The sequence below is a fragment of the Melospiza melodia genome, chromosome 5 (genome assembly GCF_035770615.1).
Source record: "Melospiza melodia melodia isolate bMelMel2 chromosome 5, bMelMel2.pri, whole genome shotgun sequence".
Classification (NCBI taxonomy): domain Eukaryota; kingdom Metazoa; phylum Chordata; class Aves; order Passeriformes; family Passerellidae; genus Melospiza; species Melospiza melodia.
Window position 1 is genome coordinate 71,018,040 of NC_086198.1, and position 15,037 is coordinate 71,033,076.

General features: G+C 38.2%; 2 protein-coding genes across 2 annotated transcripts in view; both read left to right on the top strand.

Annotated features, from left to right (window-relative positions):
• The first annotated feature begins 4,539 nt into the window (after nt 1-4,539).
• On the top strand, nt 4,540-9,053 carry CNGA1 (cyclic nucleotide gated channel subunit alpha 1). The gene is given in 7 exon segments (XM_063158038.1): nt 4,540-4,651; nt 4,877-4,947; nt 5,341-5,366; nt 5,470-5,571; nt 6,469-6,576; nt 6,716-6,822; nt 7,636-9,053. Coding segments are annotated over 7 exon segments (1,944 nt in total).
• A 3,058-nt stretch (nt 9,054-12,111) lies between these two features.
• Nucleotides 12,112-15,037, top strand: part of NFXL1 (nuclear transcription factor, X-box binding like 1) — a 44,199-nt gene continuing 41,273 nt past the window's right edge. The window contains exons 1-3 of the mRNA XM_063157333.1: nt 12,112-12,271; nt 13,369-13,539; nt 13,872-13,981. Coding sequence (XP_063013403.1) covers nt 12,112-12,271; nt 13,369-13,539; nt 13,872-13,981 — 441 coding nt within the window. The remainder of the gene's footprint in view (nt 12,272-13,368; nt 13,540-13,871; nt 13,982-15,037) is intronic.

The following is a 15,037-nucleotide window of genomic DNA, read 5'->3' on the forward strand; positions in this document are numbered from 1 at the left end:
AGTCATACCAGCAGAAGTGTTTAATTTGCTTCCATCATCAGGAGGCTGACTTGTGCTGAGCTTTTGTTTTATGATTAAATCCATAAACTCAGTCACCTGGGCTGCAAGATTTAAGTTGGTTCCTATGATTGCTAATGACATTTTTTCCTGCTGCCCTTGATTATAGAAACAAATGTATCATAATCCTAGAGTCCCAGGGGCTGGACTGCTTTCCTGAGTTCTGCTTTTTGTGAAGCAAAGTTAGAATGTAATTCATAGAATGTAAAAACTTTAGCTATGTCTCAGTTGTGACAAAGGTATAAATTCAAGTTTCAACATATACCTCTTTTTGCTGTTTAAGAGCTTTTTTCATTTTTCTTTTAAAAAGATGGGCCATGTACCAGATTCCAGATTGAAAAACTAATCACTCAAACTTCGGAGAACATTATTTTTCTCATTCTTATGGTATCCAGCAGTGAAATATGAAAGGTGAGGCATGCAAATACCATGTTCTCTTTTGAGGTATATCCTCATGGGGCCTTTCTTGACTCTCTAGCCACTACAGATGCACTTTTGCACGTTTCTAATGGAGGAGGAATGCAACTACTTAAACCATTTTGCAAAGTCATAATCCATACTGAAGCTGAAGATCAATTCAGTGTCTTATAACTTCATCATCAAGGTATTTTCCACTAAAAATGTACCCACAATTCACTGGATTTTAAAGCATCAAAATATGTTATGTTATGTTATATTATTTAAGAGCTTTAAGTAATTTAAAATGTTATTTCCTTTTCTTCAGCCCTATGGTATACGCATTAAAATAAATTTTTAATTTATTCTAATTTTATTCCTTTCATAAAAGGAAATTTCCATGTATGGCATTTTATCTATTACAGTAAAAGAACCTGTTACGACTGCTAAAAAGCATCTGCAATATGTAAGAGAACAAGTGAGCAGACAATACTGAATACATAGTTATTTACAATATTTTTTTTCAGTTTCAAAACAGAGCACACTCCAGTATTTGTCACTTCTTGTGCTTGCAGATAGGGCTAGTAAGCTTCTGCTCAGGTGAAGGATAATACTGACTGCCACTGTCACCTTCATCTCCCTCTAAATCTCAAAATCCATCACTAGGTCAAGGAAATCCTCCTCTAATAACCATGTCCTTCCTTGGGAATAATTCAGAGAACTGCACAGGGGGCTGGCTCTTTGTGAAATCAATAAATAAGCGAATAATTTTTGAAATGTTGATTATATTTAGCTTTTCATGGTGATACTGCTTATGTAGTAAGGAAATGTGGCTGATTTAAAGGACTGAAATCTCTAGCAGAAGCAGCAGATTGCATTCCTAAGGTAAGCATGCACACTGCTTGTTGAAACTGCTTATTGCAGAACTGCTGAGGACTCTTAGCATGTTAGAAAAGACAGATCATGCTGCAAATTTCAGTGTAAATGAATTTTTTTTGCTGCTTTTTGTAAAGAAAAAAAATAGATCTGTATATGATGCCCAAATCTGTTCCAGGGAATCCTTATTTAAAGCATTTTGTGTATGAAAATAATGATTAGAGATGTGAATGTAGTGGGCCAGTAAAAAAGGGAGAAATATGTAAAATAAAACAGCAGAAGCAACAGAAGTTGGTCTTCCATTCATCACAATCCTTCATTTTCTTGCAGCCCTAAAGATTTTGATGTATAGTGATTAGTAGAATTAGTTTTCAGCTCATAATGCTTGAAAACTTGGTTGTTTATCATAGTAGTTACATTAAAAAAAATCCAAGTAGTAAAAGGATGATACTGTTTGAGATGATACAGTAAAAACCATATGGTAGAAATCTAAAACATGTCTATAGAAAACATCTATTACTTTTTGCATTTGCTACATAAATATGATAATGTGAAAATGTGCATCCCAATATTAAAAAGCACTGTAATAAGTTGTGACAATGTATCAGTTAAAGAAAAAAATATGTGTGACTACAGAATAGGAAACATGATAGTGATAGAATTTAGTAAAAATTTTGAAATGCTTGAAAATGCATTAACATGAAGTTGGACCCAGGGAGTTTAATGTGATATTTTCTACTGTGCCCAGTATGGGCAAATGCTGTAACAAGGTATCAATAGTCCCCAAATTAGATTTAGTTTCTGTGTCTGTCCAACTTGCACTGGGCACATGCTGCATTAGCACTTCTGTGTCTTAGACTTGGGAACTTTAACTCCTCACAATTTGCTTTTAGACTAATGGAATTTGAAGATACTCTTGTGCTACACGTCCTGACTGACAGGAAAAGAAGCTGGTGCAGCACTTACCTAAGCCTGACATTCAAACTTGGTATTTTGAGACTACAGGGTAGTTAATACTTCAGTTTCTATGCCACTTAATGCTTTCAGTGCCTCAGTAATATGAAATGTCCAGTCCTGCCTCCAATGGCAGCTCCTCTTTCCCAGCAAATCCTATGCATGGCTGCCATGGCAGAACACACGGTATCCCACAGTACCTCTGCTTACAAAAGACACCAACAGAGCCAGAGGAAATTTTTTATTTTGAAAAAATGCAAAGAAAATCCTATTAACCTGAAGAAGATGGGAATGTAGAGGACACAGATTTTTTTCCCCAGCCTTCAGGCTCCATACTCTGGATCGGTGTGATTTTAGACACGTTCTATTTTAACATACTTATCATCATCTTTAAACTCCAGAACAAGTGCAAATCAGTATGTCTGGAGAGCAGTATGTCAATTTTTTTTTTTTTAACTAAAGAAGACTCAAAGAGCAAAAGTAAACATGAAAAATATATGCCTATGTAGAAATGCTGGTACTGTTAGTACTAACATGAACTGAGCCCACTCTGTTGGAGAAATTATTTCCCTTGAGAATAATGCATTTGAACTTGTCTGGTGATGAGCTGGATACAGCTTTATTTTGCACCATTATTTGTGTGGTCCTGTGGAGGATATAGTTTTAATCAGGATGGAATTGTGTGTGCCAGCATTAATAGAGATTTCAGAGCACCTGTAAGCAGATATAAAGCTACTTAACTGAACCTCGTGTAATTTCAATCCTCTCACTTTCAAGCAGTAAGTCACTGGAAACCCTGGTACAGCTTTTAGTCTCCTGATGAATCTAACCTGAAGTTTACCATATCTTAGATACTTAGAATATTTTTATGTCTATTTGTCTTAGACCTGATCCATGCTGGTAAACATTGAAAGTCTGACCAGTAATATTGGACTGTATTTAGGACTATTCAAGGAATAACACATCTTAATTTTCAATCTTTATCTTTCTATTGTGTGGAATGTTAGATCTCAGTTGGTCAGAGCATGGTGTTTATAACACCAAGAATGTGGATTTGATCCTTGTATGGGCCATTCACTTAAGGGTTGGGCTCAGTGGTCCTTGTGGGTCCCTTTCAAATCAGAATATTCTGTTATTCTGTGATATTGCTGTATTATTTTTTGCACCATGTGTCATTCATGTCTGATGAGTGCTGGAAACATGAATTTCCCCTCCTATTTCCTGTATAGGCATATTTTTAGTTTCAGTGACAAATAAGGGAAGTCAAGTCTGGCAGCAATGTCAGCTGTGTCATTCTGCTCCTCCTTTGTGGTGTGCCAGAATAAACTGCTGTGAGACTGATCCCTATGGCATTTGACTTCACTTATCAGTGGTACAGTCACTCATTTGCCAGCTTGTGGCTTACAGAGATCTCTATACTCTGATTTCACACATACAGGGATATTGTTACTGTGGTGGACAGCAGTATCAATATCTGCTTTATAATTCTCTCTAAATGGCCCTGGCAAGAGCAAACCACACTGGTAGAATTCATGCCTAAAGAGATGGCAGTCTCACTGATGCCAAGATATAACTGTAGGAATAAGTGGTGAAAAAGGAGAGCAGAAGTTAATTACACCAGTTCTAGAAAATTATGCAGTAGAATGCACTGTATTAGCTAGAAAACATTTTCAGGGTTTTTTTTCCCTTGAGATGAACAGAGCAGACATAAAGAGCCACTAACACTTCTATTTAGGCGTTTATTTACCACCTGCTGTATGAGTAAGGAAACCACGACATTAGAGTGTAAGTCTCTGTTACCAAATATACTGAGATTTCTTTGGACCTACAATCAGGGGATACTTCTTAGTCTGGTTTTCAGGATGCCATCTGCGCATGAATCTGTTTCTCCATGTTGATACAGTGTTTCTGGCCTTTGGTTAAAAACCCAGAGAAACAGCGGTAGATGTTTCAAACACAATTGTTTAAATATTTTCAAAGTATGTGTCAAAACTCAGGAGTTTTGACCTAAAACCTAAATTAATGCTTCCCTAAAAATGTGTACAATGTTCCCTTTAGCAGGAGTTGCCAGGTCATTTTCTTGTCTGGTGGGAATGTCATGGGAGACAGGAAACTGCAAATATTCTTGTTGGGCTTCAGGAAAGCAAGAATGTAAAGGATTTATCCTTAGGAAAAAGAAATATTCTAGTTGTGAAATGACTTGATTCTTTTTTTATTCAGTCTTCTTCAATTACCCAAGTTAAAACAGACCTGACCATGAAGGTAGGAGTGATTGAGACCCATCACTCCCATGCAATTGTTCCCAGTGTGGTAGTGCATGACACCAGTAAGGACCATGGACTGATGCATGAAGGGGGAAACAGGTATGTTAAATATAGTTTTTGTCCATTTGTTTTTTGTTTTTTTTTTTTTTAGTTTGGTGATTTACATAGGATTATCTAAGCATATACACTTGCTATAATAGAATTTTCTTCACTCTTAGTAAAAGTCAAAGTTTTTAAGATTACAGTATATTGCTTATTGTAAATATTTAGGAGATTTTTGTTTTTTAAATTTCAGCAGATATCATATAACTGTGTTGTTTTGTTGTTTCCCAGGCAACAGTATCTACCTGGAGTTTTTGCATGCTACAATATTAACAATAATAGTAATAAAGATGAGTAAGTATCTTTGCCATTTGATAAAATGAGAGCAATACAATTTTGATTATAAAAGCAGAAATAAATAATTATAATAAATGTCTAATTGTTTCATTAGAAACAGTTATGTCATTCAAGTAAGCCCAAAAGAGACTGCACATACATTTCACTTCATGCACATCAGTTATGATGTTGATGATTCTTATTACCAAAGTTACTGAAATTGTATCTATTGATTTATAACAAAAGTAGTTCTAGGTGAAATAACAAGCAGTAAGAAAAACACTTTTTTTGAAGGCTAAACACATAAGTACAATGTTATCCTTACTGAATTCAGATGCTTCTAATAAATAGATGTTGAAGAAACAGGATGTGAATCCCATGACCCTATGATATTTTTCTTTTTCTTAGAGAGGAGAAGAAAAGGAAAAAAGAAAAGAAGAGGTAAGATGAAGAGTAATATTACTATTTCTAAGAGATTTAGTTATTTTTTCTACATATGTTTTACTTGGTCCTTAACAATGGAAAATGTTAATCTATTTCTTAGCAAGCCAGAGAAGAAAAAGGATGGAGAAACACAAAAGACCAAAGAAAAAAAGGAGAAAAATAAAAATAAAGATAAGTTGAAGAAGAAAGAAAATACAGAAGAGTAAGTATTTTTTGTTTAGGTCCAGATATGCTATGCAATAAAATAGCTTTTGATGTAAGAAGAAATTCATTCACAGATGTCCTGTAAAGATGTTTGTACCTTAGTGAATGAGTGTAAAGACTGCTGTTGCTCTCCCTAGAGTAGAGTTGTTTTGACTTAACTTCATATGTGGGCAACAGAAATATGCATGCGTGGAGGTGATCTGAAACATTAATCAAGATAGATCTCCTTTGGATTCTGATTATCTAATATTTCTTGTACAACACACTGCAGCAAATGATGTGCCAGTATAAAGCAACCTCTTCCACATTCAAAGGCACCTACAAGCCAGTAAACTCTTCAATGCTCTAAAAGTTGTTGCTTTATGGTCTGCTTGGTAAATTCATAATTTTCTGGCTAAGGAAGAGAAACTCAAGACAGTGCAATAGAAACCTGTGTTGTATGATTTCCTGTTCTTTGGTATCTTTATGTAAACTATGCCAATGTTTTATCTTCCTCAGGGCCAGATTTTCCCTGTGAGAAAGGCATGATTCATCTCATAATTTATATTTATCTAAAAATTAATGGTCACATAATCTTTTTTTTTAATGATAAAATAAATTATCAGACAAGAGAGTTATTTGTGTAGGAAAAAATAATTTAAAAATCACATGTGCCACTATGAAGTGAAGTGAGACTGCCAAGTTGACTTTGGTCAGCAAAATTTAGATTCTAAATTTGTGTCACACCAAGTTGTACCAGCTTCATATCTCCCATGCACTCGAGCAAGGAAGTTTAACTTTGATAAAGACCATTTATTTCACAATAATAATTTCTGGAATGCTTAATTCCTCAAAAATGAGATGTGTATTTCAAGTCTCTCATTAAATTTCGTTTTTTCCCCTGCTTACCACTCAGGAAGAAGAAAGATATTTTCACCATTGATCCAGCAGGAAATATATATTACAACTGGTTGTTTTGCATCACAATGCCTGTCATGTACAACTGGACCATGATTATTGCTAGGTGATGTACTCCTTTAGTGACTACATAGAACTTCTGGAAAATCATAATATTCCTGACTAGATAAAAAATTAATCATTGATTCATACAAGTATTTAATTTTTTGTTTTATGGTAATTTACTTTTGTTTTTTCATATTCAGAGCCTGTTTTGATGAGCTTCAGCACGATTACTTAGTGGCATGGTTTATTATTGATTATGTTTCTGATGCCATTTATGTTGCTGATATGTTTGTGCGGACAAGGACAGGTAAATATACTCAAGGATTAATTACTCCTTTTTACATTTTTTTGCCAGATTTTTTTTTAATCAAAACCCTACTACTTCTCTTATCTGAATAGCCTTGATGAGGTGCAATAGTGAAAAAAAGACACTGAGTTAGATTTCTGAAAGACTGCAGCCTTACTGTAAAAGTAGGAGAAATTCTGATGAAATTTTATGTATTACTCAAAGGATACATAAAGTTTGAGATATGCAGGTACAAGCTGTTTTGCCTGCAGCTGACTCAACAAGACAAAAAAAGAAGTGCAGTAGGGAAAGGATCAGGGGTTCTGAAAAACAAGCACCTAGATCTGGTTTTTGTATTAATGGGAGATTCAAGTATTTGCTTGATTTTCAAGACTATTGAACAAGCAAGACATCCCATTAACTTCAGCTACAACTATTTATTTTAAAATATTAAGATATGGAGCTATTAAGTAGATACACTCAATATGGAACTGCAATTTCTGTGTTCAGATTCTTCTCCTCATTAATCACCCTTCCTATAGCTTGTGGAGGTTTCTTTGGAGGGGAAGATGTTTTTTTTTTTTTTCCAGATGTTCACCATAGTGGAAAAGTGGAGGAAAATATTCAGATCTAGAATTGTTTATCTTTCATAGCTAAACCATATAGCACTGAGCTGACTATTTGGAAATAGGAAATTAAATAGTAAAAAGTAAGAGAAATTATGTTCCATATGGAATTTGCACCCAAAATATTTTTCAAAGTAGATTTGGACTGACCTTAAACTCAACATATTTGAACCTGTAGCTTCTTTTATTATTTACAATTTTATTTTAGGTTACCTGGAGCAAGGTCTTCTGGTGAAAGAAGAACATAAGCTACGAGAGAAATACAAGAAATCTTTTCAATTCAAATTAGATTTTCTGTCAATCTTACCAACTGATCTCTTATACTTTAAGTTAGGATTGAATTACCCAGAATTAAGAATAAACAGACTACTCAGAGTAGCTCGGATGTTTGAATTCTTCCAGAGAACAGAAACAAGAACAAACTACCCAAATATCTTCAGGATCTCTAACCTTGTCATGTACATTGTGATTATTATTCACTGGAATGCCTGTGTGTACTACTCCATCTCAAAAGCCATTGGATTTGGGGCTGACACGTGGGTCTATCCCAACACCTCAGATCCTGAATTTGCCCGCCTGACGAGAAAATATGTCTACAGTCTCTACTGGTCAACCCTGACCCTGACTACTATTGGTGAAACCCCCCCTCCTGTAAGAGATTCTGAGTATTTCTTTGTGGTTGTTGACTTCTTGGTTGGAGTACTGATCTTTGCTACCATCGTTGGTAACGTGGGCTCAATGATCTCCAACATGAATGCTGCCAGGGCGGAGTTCCAAGCAAGGATTGATGCTATCAAGCAGTATATGCACTTTCGGAATGTGAGTAAGGACATGGAAAAAAGAGTTATAAAGTGGTTTGACTACCTGTGGACAAACAAAAAGGCTGTGGATGAAAGGGAAGTCTTGAAGTACCTGCCAGATAAACTAAGAGCAGAGATTGCAATCAATGTTCACCTTGAAACTCTAAAAAAAGTTCGGATTTTTGCGGACTGTGAAGCGGGTTTGCTGGTTGAACTGGTTTTGAAACTCCAGCCCCAAGTATACAGTCCTGGAGATTATATTTGCAGAAAAGGAGATATTGGACGAGAGATGTACATTATCAAAGAAGGCAAGCTGGCAGTAGTTGCTGATGATGGAATTACCCAATTTGTGGTCCTAAGTGATGGCAGCTACTTCGGAGAAATCAGCATTCTTAACATCAAGGGTAGCAAAGCTGGCAATCGAAGAACAGCCAATATTAAAAGTATTGGATACTCAGACTTGTTTTGTCTGTCTAAAGATGATCTCATGGAGGCTTTAACAGAGTATCCAGATGCAAAGGCTATGCTGGAAGAAAAAGGCAAACAAATCCTAATGAAAGATGGGTTGCTGGACATTGAAATTGCAAATTTAGGAAGTGATCCTAAAGATCTGGAAGAGAAGGTCGCCTACATGGAACGTGCTATGGACAGGTTGCAAACAAAATTTGCCAGGTTGTTGGCTGAGTATGAAGGTGCACAACAGAAAGTGAAAAAAAGACTTACACAAATAGAGAAAATATTGAAGCCAGTTATAGAGGAAGAATTTGCAGCCTTAGAAGAAGCAGATCCATCCACAGATAAACCTGGATTGTCAAAAGCAGAATAAAACCAATGGAAGTTGCCAATAAGACTGAGGGTTAAATCCTGACTGGAGCTTAACACATTGATTTCTAATCTTTGTAATACCTGACTATTAATTACAAAACTTTATTTGTTGAGACAATGCCACTAATCTCTGACAAGTAGCGCATATTTGGCAGTTTTGGGGCAGAAAAAGAAGAATCAAGAATAAGAAGGGAAGATAACACTTTGCTCTTGCACAAACAGGTGTTATTACCTGCTAATGTGTTTTGTACTCTCTGTAATGCTGCCCTATGACAGATGCACATGCACTGTCACATACTGGCAAATATTGGAAGTTTTGCTGGTTGTTTTAAAATAATTTCTTTGTGTCTGCTTATGGAAAGAATGAAAGGTTTGGTAACAATTATATTATTTGAAGTCATTAACCTTTATATTACATTTGTGTATAAATGAGCACATTTTAATATCTACTGATTAACATGAAATTAATTAAGTATGCAATATTATAAAAAGAATTAGATATATCTACTAATATTATCCACTCTCATTTACAATGTAGGTGAGAGTACTGAAGACTGTAAGATTTGGAAAATACTATTACTTCATTGGGTACACCTTGGCTGATTTCTTGAAATATAAGCGGGCAGTTTGAAATATACCTTTTTTCAGGATAGTACAAGCAAAGGCTGGAATACAGAGAGGAGAAAATACAACTTTTTGCAAGCATCGATATGAAAGATATGGATGGCTCATAATCTAGTGTTCTTTTCACAATAAGAACAAATAATATACAAACAATATAGAAATAAAAATATGCATTAAAGATTGTTCTGTTCCATGTAATCATGTGGCTGCAGACTATCAAGTTTTGAAGATTTGTAATTAAAAATGTTTATGTCCCTAATGTAACACTTGTTTATGCTGGCAGAGTGCAAGAGGAAGACATGACAGCAACAGGCCAAATTCTTCCTCCAGGGTCTTCTGTAGATGCTGTTGGGGGAAGAATATGACTAAAGAGACTGCTTTTTCCCACTGATAGAGGATTTCTTTTTTTCATACTTACCTCTGAGATAGTAAAGTCAGTAGATTCATATGTTAGATCAATTTTCAACTGCTTTAAAATGCATTATCTCCTTGGATCCCTTTTTCTTTTTCCATTTGCAAAAAAATAGTTTGCTTATTTATGGTCTCGGCTGAGTGTTTGCAGCTGGGTATTTTCAGTAGAATTTGATCATAGACACATAACATTGCTAAAGTTTGATGAAAGGGAGTGAAGCAAGGGACTGTAGAGAGAATGGATAATTCTCTGTTTAGGGAAGTTTGATTACTCTGAGCAACTGGACTGCCACTCTTAAAAAATACATATGTACATGTTACTGTCAATAATCTCTCTACACTTGCATTCTCTCCTTAATGAGATGGAGATAATATAAATTGGGTATTTTATAAAGTGCATTCCTTTCTGGCTGTTTTATATTTTGTAATGTTGATGCTTTCCAGCATGCCAGAGATTTAGAAATAACTCCTGATTTACTGCAAGGATGAAATTTTCTGAAGTACCTAATGCATAAGATAGATATAAAACAACAAGGGTAAATATAAACACAAATGGCTGTTCATGCCCTGTTGATCTGTGCTTTGAAGGATAAATGGCTTCATTAGGTGATAAGGGGAAAAGGTATGCCATCCTGCCAGTAAAGATTCTATCCCTGTACGCAGGAACAAGGATTATTCTGGTATTTAGCTATATTGTGAGAGTTGGACTTTGCAATCAACATTCTTCCAGCTCAGGTCTTGAATATAATTTGCAATCTGTATGCCAGCAGCAACCTATCCTATATGGCTACTAGGCACTTAGAAGGTACTTTGATGAAGTGCTGAAGACTTTTTATTAGATAAATGTGTGATATGAAGATTTTATTTAAAAAAGGACAGATATCTACTGTTAACTTTTTTTTTCAGTATTGATTCTTCAGTCTAAGACATGAATTGTATTCACTCTCTTGAGTGAGAATAAAAACTCTTTGATTTAAACAATTTCAAAATAAACAGAAAACCAGAATTTATCTCCAGTGGTTTGTTTACTATTTTCAGACTACTTATGGTTGGAAATCTTCTATAACGACTTTCATGAGAAGGTATTTGCTGAAAAAAGGCTAAATGCAAAGTTTCCTCCTGGCACACGACATAATGCAAGTGCTATAAGGAAATGTCAATAAAATTACAATTATTTCAACCTGCCAGAACTTGGGAGGCACACGGGTTCCTCAATACATGTTTCTGTATGCTAAAACTTTCTGGATGTGCTTCAGTCAAGTTTCTAAACAGGCTTTGTGGTCGGTTTTTAACTCTCATCCTCCAGCAGCTATGAAGTTATAGGAGTCACAGGAGCTGCGCAGAAAATGCCGGCAGGAGCCGCGTGCCACCGGAGCAGCTGCCCGACATTCCCCGCGGAGAAAAGGCGGAGGCTCAGGGGCCCTGACCGCTGGTACAGCACCTGAAGGGAGGCGGTAGAGAGGGGATGGGGGGCGGTGTCTTCTCCTAAGCAACGAGAGACAGGACGAGAGGAAATTAGCGCCAGGAGAGGTTAGATTCGTTTAGATTACTTAGATTAGTAACTAGGTTTCCTAGTAACTAGGAAAAATTTCAGCCGAAACGGTTGTCAAGCACTAGAACAGGCTGCCCAGGGAAGTGGTGGAGTCACCATCCCTTGAGGTATTTAAAAGCCGTATGGATGTAGCACTTGGGGACACGGTTCAATGTTGGACGTGGCAGCGCTGGGTTAATGACGGCGATCTCACACCCTTTCCAAGCTGGGACGCCCTGTGACCTGGGCACAGCGCCGCAGCCCCGGCTCCGAGCCCGGCCGGCTGAGGCAGAGCCCGCCCGCCGCGCGGGGAGCGCTGGGAGTTGTAGTCGCGCTGCCGCGGGAGCACAGGCGGCGCCGCCGCCTCCACGGCCGGGCGGAGCGGCCAGGCCGGGCTGGGCCGGGCGGAGCGCTCTCCGGGCGGCTGTGCCGGTAGCGGGGGAGGCGGAGGGTCTGGTCCCAGCGCCGTCCTTCGCTCTCTGGCGAGGGACAAATGGAGGCTCAGTGGCGTCAGGGCGGCCGGGGCCGCGGCCGCGGCAGGCCCGGGGACGAGCTCGCCGCTCGCTCTGGGGCGGCCGCCCGGCCCCCGGCCGCTCGGGGCCGCGGCGCTGCCCGCGCTGCGGCAGCGGGGCCCATCGGCGACGGGGCCAGCGGTGAGTGTTGCGTTCCGCCCCCTACCCGGGGAGCCGGCCGTGCCCGGAACCCCTGCAGATGCGAGGTCGGGGCTGTCCCTGGCGGCGCGGGGAAGGGAGGCTGGCGGGCCCCCGCCCCCTCCCGCGCTGCTCGGCGGTGTCGAGCCGGTGCTCGCCATGTGCCGGGTCCTGCCTGCAGGCTCTTGCCGGGGAGAGACGCGGAGGCCTCGGGCAGTGGCGAGGAGCGAGGGGCTAAGCCCTCGCCAGGGTGGACTGGGTGCACCGTCTTCCTGAAGCATTAGAGGAAAGTGTGAAGTAATGGATGAAATGTTTCTGTCTGGTTGGAAAGAGCCAGGGGAGTTGCTCGGTAGAGACAGCATTAGGTGCGCTGGTCAGCGAAACACTTGGCTTCGGTCTGGGAAAGGTGCGGGTGCTCGGTGTACGCGGCAGCTGGGAGTGCAAGTTCGTCCTCGGCAAATACAGCAGAGAAGTGCCAAAGACAGCTCTTTTCAGTGACAGCATAGTTTCTTAAGAAAAGCCTTAAAGCTAAACTTGATGAAACCCTGGTAAATATATTGGGTCTAATAGAAAAATCTCCTGGGAAATAGCATGAACACACTCTTGCAGTAAAGATTTCTTGAATTTGAGGGAGATCAGTGAAAGTCATAATTTAAGAAATACCACATGCTGGAGAAATACCTGTGTGCTACCTGCAAGTTATAACAGCTGTAAATTTCTTATAAACAAAACTGTGGGTCGTGTTTTGTTTTTCTCTTCCTCATGTGTGTCAGTTGTGTTTGTGTGGGATGTCTGGGTTTTTTTAAAGTATCCTTTTCATAAAGCAGCGTTATAGTTGCTTCTGCTCTGGTATGTTAGGTTTGATTTGTTGGCAGTATTGATAGATAATCCTGCTGTCAATTTTATTATAATGCACAGTAAAGAAGTAAATACAATTTAGCTCTTCTTGTGTGGTATTGAAATGCTAGTGATGTAGTACTCTTAAAAAATAAATTCAGCAAACTTTAAAGAAAAGGACAAGTGAAAGTATGTAGAACTGAATGTGGTATTTACAATTAGCTATCATGGTGTTAATCATCATTAGTATTTTCTCTTAATAGAATTATCTTCACTGAAGAAATTTGATGAAATTAAGAAGGCCAACCAGGCTGCAGCAAAAAAGCTAGTTGAAGACCAATTAAGCTCCTCGTCTGAAGATGATGATGAAGATGCTGAAGCAAAACAAGGGAAGATTTTGGACAAAACATTTACCATTTACACCAGTCAAACTGGTAATGTTTTTTTTTTAATTTATTGACTTTTATTTTGGTCTGAAAGCATAAGCAATGCAGTATTATTGTATTAAAATTGTACTGTAGTTGGAAGGAAGGCACTCTATCATGTCTTACATTAAAAATGTTCTTTCCCAGCAGTGCATGCTAGGTGTACTTCTTGTCTTTTTGTGCAGAAGCAATGGTATAGCTCTTAACTGTCTGAAGTGTGGCTTTTTAAATAATACACGACTGGCTTTGTTCAGAGAAAAAATACTTGTGCAGTAGTTTCAACATGTACAAAATAACAGATCAAATGTTACTAATTCCTTTAAAAATCTTTTTCCATTAAGATGGAGATGCAAGTGAACTGGAACGTACAAGACAGTACATGAATGAGGCCTTTCAGTCAGGGGCCATGACATGTCTCATCTGCATTGCTTCAGTTAAAAGGAACCAAGCTGTAAGTACTTTACAGTAATCTTTTAGAGCAAAACAAATGTTACTGTCTGAATAACTTGTATCATATTATTGAGGTTATTATTGGGATTGATAGCTTTAAAATCGTAAAAGTATTAAATGCAAATTTGGCGTCTTTGGATTTTGAAACACTGGAAGATGCAAGAGGTTGCATGTGTAGCTTGTAATCAGAATTCTTCCTTTTTTTTGTCATATGTTTCTTATCATTGTGTAAAATAGCTATTTTTAAGTTTTAGGTAGTAGCAGGTGACAAAGAGAAATGCTTGAATGCCAGTGCTTGCAATTGTGTATTCCGTAAGCTATGGAGTAGCAAAGCAGAACATGAAATACTAGAACATTAGGAGATATTGTTAGGCTTACAGCAGGTAAACTAAGATAAACTTCACTGCCCTTAATGCTGATCAGGTGAAAAAGAAGTGTGTGTGTCAGAGAAGTTTGTCCTATTTCATATAGGTACATTTTATATGGGAAAGATTTCAGGACAAATATTTTTTCCTCTTTCTGATAGAGGTACATGAACCAAAACCATGTAGAACTGTGATGCTTTGTGAAGGATGACCTGGAACAGAGACTAGGCAGAGCTAAAGGAATAAAGTAGGTATTTATGAAGTGGACACACCTGGGGCAGTACAAGAGCCCAGGCAGGGCTACACCCAAGATGAACCCAAAATGGTCACAAAAAAGGGACAATCAGTCACGAGGTCTCTCACTTTTCTAAGTTCTGGTCCATTTGCATATTGGAGTTAATTGTCCAGTTATAGCTTTAGGTTATGAAGTCTCATTCTCCTTGTTTTTCTCTCTTTATTCCACTGTTGTGTGTGCTCTTGGGCCTGAGATTTGGATTGGTTGTCCTTGCGTCCCCAGCTAGAGAAGGAATTGTTTGGTCTAAGCTACTCTGTGAAGAGAGCTCACCATCCCTTAATATGAAGCTCAGAGCTCCCCACAAAGCAGTACGGAATCTGGAAAATATAAAAGCTAAAACCTGAGGCATCAACTGTGTCTTTGACATGAAGAAGAAATGAAGTGAAATAATAATAAT